The 19,318-nt window shown below is 38.7% G+C and overlaps 1 protein-coding gene across 1 annotated transcript in view; it reads left to right on the top strand.

The window, feature by feature from the left end:
• THADA (THADA armadillo repeat containing) overlaps positions 1-19,318 on the top strand; it is a 307,383-nt gene that overhangs the window by 57,230 nt on the left and 230,835 nt on the right. The window contains exons 23-25 of the mRNA XM_074949353.1: positions 8,144-8,276; positions 12,655-12,768; positions 18,187-18,309. Of these exons, the coding sequence (XP_074805454.1) occupies positions 8,144-8,276; positions 12,655-12,768; positions 18,187-18,309 (370 nt within the window). The remainder of the gene's footprint in view (positions 1-8,143; positions 8,277-12,654; positions 12,769-18,186; positions 18,310-19,318) is intronic.

Raw genomic sequence — 19,318 nt, 5'->3', positions numbered from 1 at the left:
ATATTTGTAATAAAAATAATATAAAGAGAGCACAGTACACATTGCATGCTGTGTTGTAGTTGAAATCAATATATTTGAAATCAATACATTTGAAAATGTAGAAAAACATCCAAAAATATTTAATACATTTCAGTTGGTATTTTATTGTTTAACGGTGTGATTAAAACTGCGATTAATCACAATTGATTTTTTTAAATCGCGATTAATTTTTTTGAGTTAATCGCGTGAGTTGACTGCAACTAATTGACAGCCCTTGTCAAAATCCAGCCTGTTTCTCTGCAAGTGCTGCTCTCACATACCTCTTCATTCTCCTCTGAAATGTCTTGGTGAAATTTTTTCCTGGTACGCTCAATAAGCTGATTAATCTGTAGTTCTTGCACTTGCTCTTACTGCCTTTTTATATGGATTGGTACTGTTACAACTTTTCCCCCATTTGCGTGGCAGTTGCTATCATTTGTAAATCTTGTTGAGGAGCTGGTCTATTATCTTTGTGTGTCCTCGCCTGCCTGCAGCAGCTCTGCAGTTATGTTGTCGCTTCCTGGTGTCTTTGTTTTTCAAACTTCTGTCAAGATCTTTATTATTTCTTCTAAGAATTCTGGCCTCTGTTCTCCCTTGTTTGAGCTCTGAAGTTTGTCCAGAACTGTTCCATCTACTGTATTCTGCACATTGCGCAATTCTTCAAAATATTATTTCCATTGTTTGTTCTTTACTTGTTTGCCCCCAATTATTTGTCTGTGTTTGCCTTTCACTGCGGACCTCTTCAGCTTGTATATCTGTCCCATTCATTTCTCTGACTTTGTGATACAACCCATATCACATTTCTCTTCGCATATTCTTCTTTATGTTGTTTGCTTGTCTGGTTGTTTGCTTTTTGTTTTATCTGTCTGGTGAGACTGTTGCACTCTGCTCTTAGACGTTCGTCCTCCTTCTTGTTCTCTTTTGGCTTCCTACGCTTGTCACTCAGCGGCAGCGCTTTATCTGTTATCCACCTTGGTTTCTTCGTTTTGGCCTTGTAGCCCAACATTTGTTCAGCTGCTCTTGTAATCTCCCCTCCCTTTTTTTTTTTTTTTTTTTTTTTACGGTGTTCTGTATCTTTTCAGTGTTCATTTCCTCTTTCACCAGAGATATGAAGTTTCTTCTGCATGACTTCTTCATGTTCATTCTGGATATCTGGCTCTTTCCATTTGTCCACTTCATAGATCTTTATTCCTGGCACTTTGTCGATTGCTCTCAGCCTTCAGCTCATTGATGCCAGCGCTAATTTATGATCTGATCCGAATGTGGCCACATATGATCTGCACTATCACCCACTTGATTTCTGTCTCTGATTCACAAGTATGTGTATCATGTTCTTTGTATGCCCATCAGGTATCCATGTCCATTTCCTCTGTGGCTTTCTTTGTTGAAATAGCATGTTCTTTATCACCAGGTTGTTGCTTGGGCTACTGAATTTCTGCCTTTCTCGTCTCACTTTCTTCACTCAGTCCAAATCTGCCTGTTGTATGTAATACTACTGTTCAATGTACTGGGAGCTCTGTAACCCTCTCTGTTTCATTAATGCGATCGTTAATGTTTCAGAACATAATGGAATGTCCTTGCACAGTTTAATTTACAGGGCTTCATTCATTTGGGAGGAACAGGGTGGATTGATTTAAATCTGTGGTTTTCAAACGTCTTAGGCTGCATATCCCTTTCCAAATAATGTAGTCTACAGCCTATCCCATCTCAGAGAAGATCATAATATATCCATGATCAGATTGCCAAGTCTTACTAAATAAAATGCATTGTCCGCCACTACAGGATTTTTCTTGCGTATCCCCTGATGAGAGCTCAGGTACCCCTACAGGTATGAGTACCCCAGCTTGAAAATCACTGACTTAAATCAGTGATTTAAATCACTGATTTTACTCTTGTTTTGCATTTGTATTTTTTAGTTCACTTTCCTTAAGTAAAGGTGATTCTCATTGGTTGGTAACCAATAAAACACATTAATTTTCAACTAAATATAGTTTTTACACTAAATTTGGTATTATTTTTTGCTAAGCAGGAAGATACACGATACCTATACATGTTTTTTAGCAGTTACGCAGCTTACCGTACATTTATTCAGAGTCTTAATTTTTACCTTTTTTTAACATGTTAGAAAGTGGTTAGTGATGCGTTTACAAAATGATCGATTTTTTTTTTCTTGTGATGTGTCAAGCCGTGTTTGGATGGAAACTGACATTCAATGACAAATGTGCAACATTAAGCAGCATTTACATTTTTTATTAGTTAAATAAAACTACCTTTAAATGTGCTGGATACATAAGAAAAATGTTCATCTAAACATGTTTTTCATTTAAAATTGAGTTATACTGTCTTTCTTTAATAAGTAGTTAGTGAATTGAACTGATTGTTTCAGGTGACCACATTCAAGATTTTAGAACTAGTAGAGCTCATCGTCACTCCTAGTTTTTATTCATAGATTGGAAGAGGAAAACGAGCTTTCTTGCGCTTTCATCTCCCAATTGGTTTCACAACTTTGAATGAATTAGTCATTGAACAGAAATAGTTGAATAAACTGAAATGAAGAGAATATTTTCCTTGTATGAGGAGAAAAAGCTACTGCTGTCAAAAGCTGGTTTAACGCTTCAATAAACTGATTCCATGTTGTTACCAATGACTTCTGCAAGTAGAGTGGTTTGACTTTCTTTAAAGCTTTGGTGGCAAGCATGCACTGTTTAATATTTTTTTATTTAATAGATTATGGTAAGTTAGGCCTTCACATAGGATGTCAGAATTTCAAATTTAATTTTTAATGTTTAAAAATGTATTGTAATTTAAATAAAATCTGATTTTAAATAAAAACAAGTACAAAAAAATCAATTTTATCCCCCCTGGGGAAGAATGGAGCAGAGAACTATGGTATAAAATATTTAGGGCTGAGTAGAATTCTTTTATTTAAGAAAACGTATTTGGAACACTTTGAGGAAATGAGGGAATAATTATTTTATACATTGTATATTGAATTCAGTTAATATCACACATTGCCACCAGGAAGCTATGGCATTTGGTCTCAAATAAAAATACTTAAAGGAGTCATTTTGGAGTCAGCTGGATTAATACATTTAATCCAAACTCCTTGGAAATTATCCATCTATCATTCTAGTGGATTGCTGAACATCTGCAAGTGCAGTATATGAAGCTATGTGGAGATTTCCAGTAGGGGACTGGGAGTAGACAGTCCTGTCTGCTGTTGACTGCTGTGACCCTTGAGAAGTCATATAACTTCCCTGTATCTTCCCGGTACAAAAAGAAAACTACATCAGGACTACTGGAGAGCAAAGTGATGAAATGAGTTTCCCCAGGATGAGCAGGATTACACTGATTTAAACTTTCAATTTAGATATACTCACATAGACAACCCTTTTAATTGTATGAAGTTTAAGCTATAAGCCGCATGAATTCAGGAAATCCAAGGTTGACCCTTCAAGGTCCAAGGTTGACCCTTCATCCTTAATACACAATTTTTTATGGGGAGGAGAGTACAACCTTATGAGTTATGGGGAGAGGCTCAACCTAAACTTTGAATTTCCTGGGTTTTGGCAGTTTGTGTCTCAGGTTTATTGGATTCAGTAAAACTGATCAGAATAGCTGTTATGGCCATGCATGAAATTGTTTTAACTAGAAGAAAGAAAGAAAAATCAGAAAAACAACTCACTGAACTGCAGTTGAAGTCATTTACATATCAAGTTACTGTGTGGTGTTTTAATCATAGACTTTAATTACTTGGTCTGGCAAAAATAATTAATACTTCAGTCTAATACGGATTAGGGTTCTTAACCTGAAAATAACACATTTGTGAACACAAATTTTACCTTGTAAAGTGTCATTATTCTTAAATTTCAAGGCCACCTGCTCGTTATGACAATAATATGCCTGCCAGGCCATAAGAGATGCTGCTGCCAAGCATAAGGGAGTAGTCTCCTCCATTTCAAAGTAAATAGTATCTAATGCTTTTTACTTTAGAGAAGTAACACTGCTTTCACAAAAAACTTGGGTTTGGGTGAGTGACTGAACAGGATAGAATTACTTGTGGCAACTTCAGCATTCGAAATGTCTTAGATTGCATTTCAGTATATTTTTCTCTTTCTGCTAGCTCTTAAGGCAAAAAAATCTATTTAAAAATAAAATATGCAATATAATAATAATATAATACAAAAATTTGCAATATGCTTTTAGATATTCCCTAATGTTTTGCCTTGTTCTCTTTTGTACCACAATAAATGTTAGCGTAGGTTGTTTGTTTTAATGCTGAGGTAACATACTGAAGACTTAAGCACTATTCTTTGAACAGCTAAAATAAGAAATTTAAACCATGTTTGAATTAAGGAGATAAGACCAGTAGTGCTAGCATTTACAATTAAAACAGTAATATCTGTAGTAGTGTACTCTAGTTGAAATGGGATCACAAAGTGTGAGGTAACCACCAGAATTACTGGTTGATCAAAACCCTGGAAAGTTGTCACATTCATGTGTACAAAAGGATAGAAAGCCAACCCATGTCTTAAATCATCTGAGGAAGGCCAACAGTAGGGTATGTAAAACAAAGCTAGGACAGAGGTGACCATTATGTTGTAAAAGGGCCAGAGGAAGATGTCGCAACTGGTTGCCTTGCTTGTGGATCCTGTAATGTTGTGTGACCCACTCTCTTTGAAGCCATGTTTCTCTGACACTTTTGAGGTGGCTGTCAGGATGGTAGTTTAGAGGTGCACTGACTGCTTGAAACGGAGCTGTGAAAAGGGGAGAGGGAGGAGAAGCAATGTAGGGAATCCAGTGGATGGTGCCCAGTCCTAGGGCAGGATTGGGTATCCAGGAGTCCTTCCTTTAACTGGCCCTTACAAAAGGTAGAGGACCTACTGTGACTGTTGCCTTTCGTTTTCTTTCTGTCTTTCTTTCCCTATTGTTGGTTTTCTATCTTTTTGCTGGGTAGGGAGGGAATAAGACAAAAAGATTGTGTTTTTAAATATTTAGGTGGTGGTCAGATACTGCAGTGATGGGCGATAAGAACCTGGCTAGTTGGAAATGGAGTGGGGGATAGCAGTGGCAGTAGAAATTTGATGTATTTTTAACACTTAGAGGAAATATGATGTGGGGGATGGGGAAGAAATAGGAGAAAAGTGGAAGGCTTTCTTCAGCCTTCACTTTCTTCTTCCTTCTTGCCCCTGCCCCCCTCTCCCCCCCATTTCCTGTCTTCTCTCTTAACTTTAGACGACTTATTTCAACCACCCAGGTAGTCAAATGGGGCTAACAGAAGGCCACCCAGCTACTAAAATGGGAGAGTAATTAGGACTTGTGTTTTGGCAACAGCAAATCCTACAGGGTTAATATAATTGCAGTTGTATTAACCATAACTGATAATCATTTGTTACAGGCTGTGTCAAGGCAAATGTTTTAGTGCTTTTAATAATGATATAAAATGGTATTAATGGAAAAACTAATTTTAACTGTGAAAGCTACATTTGGAAAGGCTGTATAATGGTTAAGGAGTAGGTTTTATCCTGGCTGACCAAATTATATTTTGTTGAACTTTGTTTGGGCAGCACCTGGGACTGAAGTAGGCTTGAGGTTCTGCTTCTGCCCAAAAGTCCTTTGCTTAAGGCCGTTCCTGTAATTTTGACAAAGTATTTATTTTTGGGGCTGTTTGCCCTGTGAGAGTGTTTTATAGGGAATGCCAGATTGTATAACTGCAGGGGAAAAATACTTCATGGCAAGAGTGCAGTTTAGACACTTGACAGATAAGTCAAAGTACTGGTAATGAATTGTACCCTTGTTTTTTGCTGTCTTCACTAGCTGCATATTTTTTTGGGTATTTTACGTTTAAAATTATTTGAATGTAGTTTATTTTAAACTGTTTAAAGAGACCTAGCATTATAAAAGTTTTGCAATACTGCTGCTCAGGTTTGCAGAAGCATTTTATTTAATTCATTTGTACTGAATATACACTCATTGCATAAGCTTTCAGGTGCGTTGTGTATGACTAAACCACAGTTAAAATCAGCATTAGCCAGATAGTGCCACCTACAGTCTACATCCAATCCCCAAGATAATTTCATATTGCACAAAGGCACTATAATGAGGACAAACCAGCTACTTACCTAACCAATTCCTTTAAACATTAGACTCCTCCATTAATGGCCTGCATCAGGCAGAGGCACGAGTAAACACATGGGCCTTACGCAATATTCTGAAGGTCAGTAAAATCAGACTGTGATGAATAGATTAGCGAAGTAAAGTTCCAGATGGCAGTATCCTCCATTAAGAACACTCTGACTAGGGCACCGTTTCTCAAATGCGGCCACACTCTGAGGCCACCAAAAAATTTGTTGCGAGAATCCCTGGACTAGGGGTTGCCTAAAGTTCAAATCTGGGGACTTGTTAGCAGAAGCATCTTGGCTGATCCCAGCTATTAGGAGAGAGCTGGTCTCTTAAGTAGCCAGGAACCAGCTCACCTAGTGTTTTCTAGATTAAACTTTCTTGTGTCCAGTTTTTGAGATATGGAAAAATCCATGGGCAGTATCCATGGGTAAGTGAAACAAACATGAACCCACATACTCCCCTGCCCCTTCTCTCCCCCCATCTTCCCATGATAGCTAGTGTCCAGCACTGAGACCTAATAATTAAAAATACATTGGGTATGCAAGGGTTGCTGCATGCCATGTATGAGTATTAATGTTTCAAAGAAAAATACCCCCAACAAATGTGTGTGTCCACGACAGCTCCACACTCCTATTCATGCAATCCAACAGGACCTTCACTGTGGCCTATTGGAGCATCATTGGTATGAGGAGTGATTGCTGCTGGTTGACAGTGATTACACTGGACACACTGAATTGCCTTTCCTCATTTCCAGCTGTACAATTACAATTAAAGAACGTAGGAAATGTAATGAGCTCTGTTTCCTAGTTTAAGCAAACGCACCAAAAGAAGGATATACCAAAATGCCAGCTTTCCTATGGAGTCAACGTTAAGGTTGTGTTGTGTGTGAACCAGCTGTCTCACCCCCCCCCCCCTTTTTTTTTTTTTTTTTTTTTTGGTAAGGTTGAGGTTTTTTTTCCCTTGAAACACCAACATTTATTTCAGGCCAATGTGGGGAAATCTTAACTGAACATTTCCTAGATTTCTAGTGTTCAAATTTGGTGCTTTGAAGTCCCCCATACCAGAAGGTGTTGGGGAGTGGAAGGCACTATTGAGAGGGCAGCAATTTTAACGCCACCTTAGCAAAGTGTTGTGGTGGTTTTTGTGAGTGAATTAATATAAACATTGGTAGAAACTATTATCAAATGGCAGAGTCTGAAAAAAGGCTATTTGCCTAATTATGGCTGGCCCCACACATCTGTACAGGTTACAGGGTGAAGGCATGGGGAAACTTCATTCCCTTCCTCATGGATTTGCACAAGGGTTGGATACATTCCTGATAGGGGAGTGTACAGGACCTACTAGGTAGGGATGCTAGTAGAGTTAGCCACCTCAAAGTGGGAGAGGGCATGGCCATGGATTTGAGCCAGAGCAGATGTCTGCATACTGCATCCTTTGAAATGCTGTGGGGGGAGCTCCTGATCCAGTCTTTGCTCCCCATAGCATTCCCTGAGGAAACTTGCTGAGTCAAACAGAATCCCTCTGGTGGCGACTACTTCTGTACAGCACCTCTGTTTCTGCTCTGCAAAAAAGTGTCCTGTGTCTTAAAATGATGATCTCTTCAAGATTTTAAAATATTGTAGTTGTTATTTAATACAGTATACCAGGCATTTAATACCAGATCTATTTCAGTGTCTCTAATTTTGTTTTGATTAGTCTGGATACAACTCCCATGTTTCTCTCATCACATGTTCCCGCATATGTTAGTATCCCCAAATATGTAAGGCATATGTGTATTCCCATTTTTCAAAATGGGTTGTATATTTGTCCCAACTGTGGTCAAGTCAAATCAATCCTACACATTAAGTGCATATCAATCCTACATTAAGAAAAAATGGTCTTAGTTAATAAAGGTAAATAGCACTCTCTGCAACAGCAATAGGGCACAGTTTATTATCTTTTAATTTTGTTTTGAACTTGTTTATCCTAAATACTTTATGTATGTTTATTTGTGTCTCTTTAGATGTACTAGTGAGAGTCTACGTACATTGCCACAGCAATGGTTGTACAATGTTTTAGAAGAAATTAAAACTTGTGATCCTTCTTCTAAATTATGTGCGACTAGACGCAGTGCTGGAATTCCATTCTACATACAGGTACCTACTAATGTTGCACCTGTAACTTCATATGACTGCATTTATGTTATTGCCAGATCATTGTGGGGTATATAAATCCCTGAGAAGTATCAGTGAGTACATTGTGAGATGGTTGCATGTTTTACTGATTTCACCCATTTTTGGTCAAATTATGCCCCTTCTGGATACTTTGTGAACATAGATGCAGGCAGGAGTCCACATTTTGTCCCAGTTTACATTCATGTAATTGGGATTACAAAATGGGAGTATAATTCGCCCTGAGATGTGGATCTGTTGACTGGCATTTCTGGAGGATGAGAGCTCATGAGATTTGTGGTTTCAGTGTGGTATCTGTCAAATGTGTAATAGTTCAGAGATTGTAAATATAGCCGCTTGTTTTATTTGATAAATAAAAATGTGGATATTGCATTGTGAAGAATATGCCTGTTTTCATTTGAGTGCTCCATTATGCAGCTGAACTCCATTATAGTGACAGTAAGACTGTAGCAAACGGAAATTCTTCAGTATTTCATAGATTATATTTGTAATTGGGACATATGAGTCAAGAACCTTTGTTCTTATGTTTGTAATTTACACTGTACATTTCATTATGACTGGATTTTTTTGTTTCAAATAAAATATGGTTAGTTGAGCAATTCAACAATGTCGAAATTTTGGCTTTCAGAAGAGGTGTAGAAGTTCTGAGACAGGAGGGGAAATGTTTTCTTTTCCTTTTTCTTTCTTTGTGTAAAATATTACAGATTGTGCAGTGATGGTAACTGATTTATGATTGAGAAATTGCTTTACTATTAATGCAGATTTTTTTGTGTAAAAAGAATATTTGAGGGAGACTGGATGGTGTTGGGAATTGTTTGTAAGCTCTTTTTCAAGTTTTTGTTTCAAATCCAGCTCCGATTGATAAAGATAAAAAATTATTACCCTCTGATATTTGCAAGTGGTCTACATGAAATTAATTTGGTGGCTTCAGCCCTATTGTTGGGGACAAGTGTTCCCATCCATATCACAAAACTTCTATATGAGGTTGTTCTCTGTAAAAAAAATGAGTTAAAGACATTGATTCTTCCCCCTCTGAATGTAATCTAGTATTGCTGTGTGTTGTTTTGTTTTTTTGATTATATGGTCTCTCTCTCTCTCTCTCTCTCCTGCCCCCTTCCTTAATATTGCATCGCTTCTGAGCACCTGCATTGATAAGCATCTTGACTATTTTTTTGTTCTTGTAATAAAAATATAGTTAAACTAAAATTTAACCAGTTCAGTGACCTTTGGACAGATGGTCCTCTTCCAAAATCAAGGTGCACATGTTGTCATAGTAATTATTAGGTCTGCCAAGCGATTTAAAAATATTAATCTTGATAAAAAAAATTAATCTCGATTAATTGTGCGATTAATCCCGATGTTAAACTATAATAGAATACCATTTACATAAATATTTTTGGATGTTTTCCACATTTTCAGATATATTGACTTAAATTACAACACAGAATACAAAGTGTACAGTGCTCACTTTATATTTGTTTTTATTATAAATATTTGCACTGTAAAAATAAAAGAAATATGATTTTTCAATTCACTTAATACAAGTACTGTAGTGCAATCTCTTTATCATGAAAGTTGAACTTACAAATATAGAGTTATGTACAAAAAATAACTGCATTCAAAAACAAAGCAATCTAAAACTTCAGAGCCTACAAGTCCACTCAGTCCTACTTCTTCTTCAGCTAATTGCTCAAACCAGTTTGTTTACATTTGCAGGAGATAATGCTGCTCGCTTCTTGTTTACAATGTCACTTGAAAGTGAGAACAGGCATTCACATGGCACTGTTGTAGCCATCATCTCAAGATATTTACATGCCAGATGTGCTAAAGGTTCATATGTCCCTTCATGCTTCAACCAGCATTCCAGAGGACATGCATCCATGCTGTTGATGGGTTCTGCTTGATGATGATCCAAAGCAGTGTAGACCGATGCATCTTCATTTTCATCATCTGAGTCAGATGTCACCAGCAGAAGGTTGATTTTCTTTTTTGATGGTTTGGATTCTGTAGTTTCCGCATCAGAGTGTTGCTCTTTTAAGTCTTCTGAAAGCATGCTCCACACCCTGTCCCTCTCAGATTTTGGACGGCACTTCAGATTCTTAAATCTTGGTTCTAGTTCTGTAGCTATCTTTAGATATCTCACATTGGTACCTTCTTTGTGTTTTGTCAAATCTGCGGTGGAACTGTTCTTAAAACAAACAACATGTGCTGGGTCATCAGCTGAGACTGCTATAAAATGAAATATATGGCAGAATGCAGTAAAACACAGAGGAGGAGACATACAATTCTCCCCCAAGGAATTCAGTCACAAATTTAATTAACACTTTTTTTTTTTTTTTAACGAGCGTCATCAGCATGGAAGCACGTCCCCTGGAATGGTGGCCAAAGCATGAAGGGGCATACAAAGGTTTAGCATATCTGGCATATAAATACCTTGCAATGCTTACTACAAAAGTGCCATGCGAATGTCTATTCTCACTTTCAGGTGACACTGTAAATAAGAAGCAGGCAGCATTATCTCCCGTAAATTTAAACAAATTTGTTTGTCTTAGTAATTGGCTGAAGAAGAAGTAGGACTGAGTGGACTTGTAGGCTCTGAAGTTTTAGACTGTTTTGTTTTTGAGTGCAGATATGTAACAAAAAATGTATATTCGTAAGTTTAACTTTCATGATAAAGATATTGCACTACAGTACTTGTATTAGCTGAATTGAAAAATACTTATTTCTTTTGTTTTGTACAGTGCAAATATTTGTAATAAAAATAAATATAAAGTGAGCACTGTACATTTAGTATTCTGTGTTATAATTCAAATCAATATATTTGAAAATGTAGAAAAACATCTAAAATGTTTAATAAATTTCAGTTGGTATTCTGTTGTTTAACAGTGCGATTAAAACTGCGATTAATGGCGATTAATTTTTTTAATCGCTATTACTTTTTTTGAGTTAATCGCGTGAGTTAACTGCGATTAATCGACAGCCCTAGTAATTATACTAACATAGTGTTTCCTCCTTTCATCTATGTATGAAATAACTGCATTCTTCTTAGTCTTCATCATTATTTTGAATAGATAAAATACACCAGGTGAACATCCAAAGTGAGAGTAGTGGATGCATATACAACTGTTAACAATGCCTTATGGATAAAAGTTACACTGTTAAAATGCAAAATTGCAGAAATGCAACAGTTAAGATAATATAATTCATCTACATTACACATGCTGTGTTTTACAATGTGAATTTTATGGTATAAAGAGAAATATATTAAGCATATCTAAAAAGAAAAAAGTAATGACTCAACTTTAATATAGTCATAATTTATTTCTTGCATGAAACTTACAAGTTGGGGCAGAGCGTTTGTGTGCGTGTGTCTAGCTGGAGCTTACAAGCTACATATACTTCATGCAACTGTCTGGCTTGTTGAATTCACATTCTCTTACAGTCCTGCAGTGGTTTTAAGCACTTTGAATCAACAAAACTAATGGCATGCACACATTTGCTTAAATGCACCTCAGTACAATTGAAGAAATATTCTTTAGTACACACTCAAATGGTTGTATCCAGAGCTGGTTGAAAAATTTTCAACCAAACTTTTTTCTGTTGAAAAATGTCATTTTGACAGAAAATTCATTGGGGGAGGTTTCCGGGACCCAGGAAATTGGGACGTGGAGGATGGAGCTGGGGAGTGGGGGGAGACTAAGACTGAGAGATTTGACCAACCAGGACACCCCCACCAAAGAATTGCTAGTAGCTTGGTGGATAAGGCAGTCATGTAGGATGGTGGGGATCACAGGTTCAAGTCTCTGCTCTGCCTTATTCAGAGCAGTGAGTTGAACGTGGGTCTCCTACATCCTATGCAAGTCTCTGGCCAATGAATACTTAATTATTTATACAAAGTGGAACAGCTCCAGCAGAAGATACTGACAGAGAGACTGACTGTATGGCCTGGTGTTTAAAGTTGCTATTATTATCTTAACCGATGAATTTTCTGCCTTGTTTGTTTTGTTTTGTTTGTTTGTTTTTGTGAGGGTGAGTGATTGAAAGTGAGACCTTTTGAAAAATGTTTCATGATAATTTTCAAAAAGGTCTCATGTTTTTGCAGAATGGTATTGTTTTCCAACCAGCCCATGTCATATCAAAACTATATATTTTCTTCAAACAAAACAAAAAAAAAGGATAAAATCGAAACTATTATGCAAGTTTCCCTGTGGTGCTCAAGAGTGATCAGACACTCTGCTGTAATATCTTATATATGTATGAGAGAGAAAGATGGTAACTGGGCAGTACTGTTAGTAGATAACTAGGAATAACTAATTACTTACGACTTTTTACCCTCCCTTAGGCTTTGTTGGCTTCGGAACCGAAGAAGAGTAAAACAAGCTTACTGAAAATGACGATGAATGAGTTAATATCTTTGGCTGTACCTGTGAATGAATCACCCAACATAATCCCTCAGGTGAGAAGTAAAACACATAATGATGTTAGGAAATAAAGTTCCCAAAACAGTCCTTTGTCAACCAGTTAAAACAAGTTATGTGTTTTTTAAAAGTAGATGTAATTCATTTTTTTTTTTTGATCCACAGACATGCTAAAGTTTAGTTTCTTGAAGCATCCAGAGGTTGTGGAGTTATTGGACTCTTCATGCAAATGAAAGAGACATGTTCTGAACAAAAATACTAAACATTCTATATTGACCCCTTCATGTGGTGAAAGTATACTAATTGCATTTTATTAGAATTTGCATAATCAGATTATTGCCCTGTAATATTTCTGAACAAATGATGAGTAAATTTTAGTATTAAGCAAACTCCCATTTGGAGTAAATAAACAATAGTTTGTGTTCAATACATAGTATGGAACAGTAATGAGAACACACACTGAGAAATGACTATTCATACGTAAATATATGATCATTAACTTATATTTGTAAATCTTAAAACTAATTGGTCCAATTTAACGTCAAACATCTTTGTTTCAACATTAAAGTAGCAGTACTTTAAAAACTTGATAGCTGAGCATGGTTGGTAGTTAGCTAACTTCAGTGTCTGTAGTATTTAGTTACTATGCCAGCTCGTCAGCTAGTGCAAATTTATGTAGCTCCATCAAAGTCAACTTCAGTGATTACCATCAGCTGAAGATCTAGCCCAGTATGTGTAGGGAAGTACAAGAAAATACTATGTATGTTGAGATAGCCCATGTATTAATCTTAGCTTAAAATTGGCACTCTTTCATAAACGCCTGTTCCAGGTGAGGTTTTGTGTGTGTGTTTTTTGTCTAATTTTTGAGGCCACATCTACACTATACATTTTATGTTGACTCAAGGTACTTGGCCTACAGCTGCTGTGATTAGTACATTGCTTGTATGCATGCATACTTGGCTCCTTGTGTTGGTGGTGTACTTACTCATCAGGAGTGCTTGTATCAATGCAGAGAGCGGTGCACCAAGGTAGGTATCCGACCATGCAACTCGCCATCATTCAGCATGTTGGTTTTTGAGACCTTTTGGCATTGCATGATGGGGCCAAAATGAATCGCGCAGAGATGACTGGGTGCATGGGGTGAATTTCCCAGTATGCAACTGTCTCTCTCCCATAATGTTATCTATATCCCATAATTTTCTCACTTTTTTTCAAAATCCCACAAACTCATGTGGCCTTCCTCATTGTCTAACATCTCTGAGAGACACATGGTGGCTGCATACCTCTGTACTATTGTCATGAGTGTTGCAAGCACAGGGTGCACAATCCTGGGGTACTTGCAGAGCCGTAAGGGGCATGGTCATTCCTTGGAGGACTGATTGTTGTGGAACATAGAACCAATTCAAGGATTTTGGTGGCGTTCATGGAACAGCTGCAGATGGTGGAGCACTGCTTCTGGGCCTGAGAAACAATCACTGACTGGTGGGATTGCATCGTTATGCGAGTATGCGCAGAACTTTTGGATGCGCAAGGTCACATTCCTGGACCCGTGCGCTGAGAGTGCCCCAGCCCTCTAGCACAGTGATGCCAAAATGAGAGCTGAACTGACAGTGAAGAAGCGAGTAGTGATCGCACTGTGGAAACTTGCAATGCCAGATTGCTACTGGTCAGCTGGGAATCAATTTGACGTCCTCCACAGGGGATGTTGCGATGCAAGTGTGCAGGGCCATTAATCACCTCTTGCTGTGCAGAACTGTTGACTCTCAGCAATGTGCAGGACATAGTGGATGGATTTGCAGCAGTGGGGTTTCTGAACTCTGGGTTTCTGAACCCAGCCTACTGCTTGCTCCCCTGGTTCATGAAGCTGTACACCAGCCATCTCAACAGCACCAAGGAACAGTTCAACTACCTGCTCAGCAGGTGCAGAGTAACAGTTGAATGTGTTTTTGGTCATTTGAAGGGATTCTGGCATTGTTTACTCATGAGGTTGGACCTTAAATAAGAAAAATATCCCAATTGTTGTAGCTGCCTGCTCTGTCCTGCATAACATCTGTGAAGCAAAGGGCGCAAAGTTTCCACAAGGGTGGAGGATGGAGGTGGGGAGGCTTTCTGCTGAGTTTGAACAGACAGATGCAAGGGCTGTTAGAAGCGTGCAATGCAGAGTTATATGGTTCAGGGAGGATTTGAAAGACCATTTTCACAGTGAGCCAGAGTAGTATGTGGTAGTGTTGTAGTGTGGTCTGTCTGGCCCTGCTCTTTGTGGTCTGGTAGGAATTGTGTGGTCAATGCTGTACATGTAGGAATATAACATTGTCAATGCACCTATTAATGTTGTTTGTGAATGATTCTATGAGTTGCATAATGCATCCGATGAAGTGAGCTGTAGCTCACGAAAGCTTATGCTCAAATAAATTTGTTAGTCTAAGGTGCCACAAGTCCTCCTTTTCTTTCGATGAGTTGTGTGACACTTTGTAATTAGTTGCTTTCAGAGCTGCAGAGTGCTCGGCAGCATGTTCTGTGAGCTAATAAATATAAATTACTTTCCAAATAGTAGACTTTTTTATTCTATAACAATCAGTGAAAAACCCAATGCAGTTTTACAGCAAATACGTTTAAAAACATAATAAATTAAGAGAACAGAACTTATGAAGGGGAAGGATCATTCATGTCCATTTAAACTACACATACTCCAACTGTGGCTTTCACAGGTCAGTGTATGTGAAGATGTGACTGTTTGTAATGTCCCCCAGGATGGAGTGGTAGGGGTAGTGTAGCAACCTCTGATGCCAGGTGGAATGTTGTGAGGAGGGTGAGGGTTTAGGGACCTCCCAATGTTGAGTTCTCAGTGGGCTTCAAAGGAATGTGAGCCTGGGAGCTGCTGCAGAGTCTGCCTGAGAAGCCCCATTATGTCCTGGTGGATCTCCTTCTCCTTTTCCTGTTGGGACTCGTGGGCCTTTCTTCTCTCTATTCTTTCCTTCTCCATGGTATCTGTAATGTTCATCCTCCAGGCCCCCATGTTCATGGTCTGATACAGCACTGGCTTACAGGATCTCATTGAACGTATCATCCCGAGTGCTCTTGCTCCACATCTGGCTCAGGCATTCTGTGACTGTGGAATGGGAGACCCTGAAGCCTGCAATGGCAGCAGCTGAAGATAAAATGCACAGAGGTACCATTGTCAGTGCATTCACTACGGAAAGCAAAACTTGAGGTGCTGAACTTACTCCCCTTGCTCCTCTAAAGTTTTAAGTACAGCATTCTCACTTCTTCTTGGGATTGCTTGTGCACGGTGCCAGTCACAGTGCCAGCCATGGTGAGCATGGCCTGCTGGGGGTTGGTGTTGCATGATTCTAGTAGTATAGGGCAGTGGCAGTGAATACTGGCACCGTTTTCCACAGGTGCAGGTGACTTCAGCTTTTATCTCACTGCTGAGGATAACAAAGGCAGAGAGAGAGCACAGCTGCTTTGGGTGTCCTTAAATTGCCTGGGCCGATATGCTGCTAGCTTATGTACTGCAATGGTGCCTGCCAAGGTTATCACTGAGTGGAGTGGGAAAGCATTCTACCATGGAGGAAGAAATAGGGCAGCCCTTCCTAGAAACCTTCGGCAGAGGATTGCAGAGTACCTCCATGAACGTTTCACTGAGATCTCTCAAGAGGATTCCAGGGACATCCTTGTGTACATTTAAAAAAAAAAAAAAAAAAAGCTCCTTATTGCTCCCCCTGCCTGACTCTATAGGCGAATGAAGAGCAGATAGCAACTCTACTACCCTTGGTTGTACCACTACCTCTTCTAGCATGAGTAAATTAAATGAATGAAAAACCAAAAGATGTGTCTTGCTACTCTGGGAGCGCCATCTCTGTAAGTGAAAATGTATCTGCACACTTACCCAAGGTTCCTTCCCCTGCATTGGGCTCGCCTGTGCTTGACTGGTGGGACTGGGTGGACTGCAGAGGAGTCAAAAACAGGCTCAGTGTGCAGCTCGATCCCTTTGGGACCTGTCCCCTATACTTCTCCTTGCTATTTATGGCAGGGGTCTGTGACTCAACCTCCTCAGAAGTATACACAATGCTGTGGGTGGTGGTGGTGGTGGTGGTGTCTTTGCTGAGTATGGCATGTAGCTTTTTGTAAAAGTGGCAGGTCTGCGGCTTGGCACTGGATTGATTGTTGGCTTCCCTGCACCCTTCTGGTATGCCTGCCACAGCTCCTTGGCTTTCATGCAGCATTGGTGCTGGTCCCTGTCAAATCTCTTCTCCTGCGTCCCATGAGCAATCTGTAGATGTTGATGTTTCTCTGGCTGCTTCAGAGCTGAGCTCTTCTTCCCACAGGCCAGGAGATCCAGTATCTCCTGTCTGCACCAGGCAGGAGTGTGTCTGGAGCATGTAGCTGACATGGTCAGCTGGGCAGTTATACACAACAATGGAGAGCTGCTGTGTGTGCTTGCCAAGCCAGGCAATCAGGAAAAGGAATTTCAAAAATTCTTGAGGCTTTGAAGGGGTATGGGGGTGGAGGCTTCCGCTCTTTGTGACCTCTTGGCAGTAGTTCAGAATGCCTGACCAGAGTGGTCAGTCTGGGGCATTGTGGGACAGCTGCTGGAGGACAGTTAGGGTTAACATAAGTACCTCTACCTCAGCATCTGCATTTGCACTGCATTAACCTAAGTACATCAACTGTGACTCTGCATTGCTTGGGGAGATGGTGTTACTATGTTGGCATAACGAGGCGCTTACATCTGTGGGAGACAAATTTGAGTGTAGACACATGCACAATTAAGTCGACATAAGGTGCCTAACTTTGTAGTGTAGACCAGGCCTGAATCAAAAAGTATCTTTTTTTTTTTTTTTTTTTTCCTTCTTGGTTGACAAATTTCACCATCATGTACCTGAAGCTCAGAAAAGGATGATCAAATTGACTTTACTGACAAGGTTTGGTGCTTCAGATAATCCTGAGAAATTTTGAAAATTGTCTCCTCATGGAGAGAAAAAGTGCAACTTTTATGGCTTGATTTTACTTGTAATACAGAAGGTTCAGCATTATTTGTCCAGGATAGATTGCGAAGCATTACAACTTTACTAGCTTATTAAAGAATTTGACACTCATTTCGTCATATGTTTGCTGCTGTTAGAAATATAAATACATTTATATCCTTTAGTTTCTTTCATCCAAGAATCTCAATGTTTCATAAATGTGGTGGTAGCTAGAAAAGTGAATCATTTCTTCATTATTTTTTTTTTTACTATGACTGCTTTTCAAAGCACTTTGCATAGTGCCATTGTATTGCTTTGATCGTTAATAGTGATATGTTGAATGGAATTTAAAGTGGAAATTAAGTGGCATAAATGAGTAAATGCATGGATTTGTTCATCTCCATGGCTATGGTTAAAGTATGTAATTTGAGGACTTTTCCAATAAAGTAGCATATATTACAAAACAAATAATGATTTTTTTTCCCCCAGGTTCATTCTCTAAATATCCTGAGGGCCTTGTTTAGGGATACCCGCTTTGGTGAAAACATCATACCTTACATAGCAGATGGAATACAAGCAGCAATTCTAGGTTTTACATCCCCTGTCTGGGCAGTAAGTTAATCCTTAATATGTTGTATTAGGTTGGAGAAGCATGTGGTGATGGTGCTTATCAAAGCATTTGTATGTTTGTCAATAATTATGCCACAGCTGATGGAATTTTTATGAACTGAATGTTCATACGTATTACAGAATGTGATATATCATGGCACAATACTGGAGACAAATCACAGGAAAGCTGCAGTTTGGGTCTCAGTATTGTTATATCAATGTATTTTTTGTGTTGGTTTGATGTAATGCAGAGTGTACTTCTGTCTAATTTCAAGAGTGACAAAAGTAAATTATCTTACCAATTAAAAAAAAAATCGGATTGGCTGATAGTGAGTCAGTGGTCATGTTAGTAAGACTCAACTAACTTTTTTTTCTGGTCATTGGATTGGGTCTCAGTGCAAGATGGTTATCAGTATGTTATTTTTAAGGTCCAATAGCTCATGACCTGCCATGGCTAAAAATAAATGCTTTAGGCTTCTGGAAACCTGGGCTTATGTTTGTTCCTTGCCCTTGATATAGCCCAAGGATATGTCTGAACTTTGCAGTAGTTCCCAAACTGATTATTCCGGAAAGCCTCACTTTCTTAATAGTACTTTCATCTGATTGATTGATTGATGAATGAATTTGTGATGTTCTTTGCGGGTAAGGGAGATGAGCTCTGGACTGAGGTCTCAGTGTTTTGTGATTCATGAAAGCTGTGATTCTCATTGAACTGTTATGTGCTAGTTGAATTTGATTTGGTTTCTGCCGAGTGTTTCACTGGTCTTCGGTTCCCTGAAACCCACTATTGCTTCCTCTGACTCCTGGCCATCAACTCTGGTACTTTTATTGACAGGTATCATCAATGTTGCACTTTGCAATGGGAAGGTACTCACCATCCTTAGACATGCAGAGATCCACTCCCAAGATCCACTTTCTTAATCCCATGATAACTAGAGTCAATATTCCTTTTTAGATAATGTGACTGAGAAAGGGTACCTTAGTGTGTTGGTAATAATTATCTGAGAAACTC

This window comes from Natator depressus, chromosome 3 (genome assembly GCF_965152275.1).
Source record: "Natator depressus isolate rNatDep1 chromosome 3, rNatDep2.hap1, whole genome shotgun sequence".
Lineage (NCBI taxonomy): Eukaryota > Metazoa > Chordata > Testudines > Cheloniidae > Natator > Natator depressus.
This window is presented reverse-complemented; position numbering and strand designations above follow the sequence as displayed.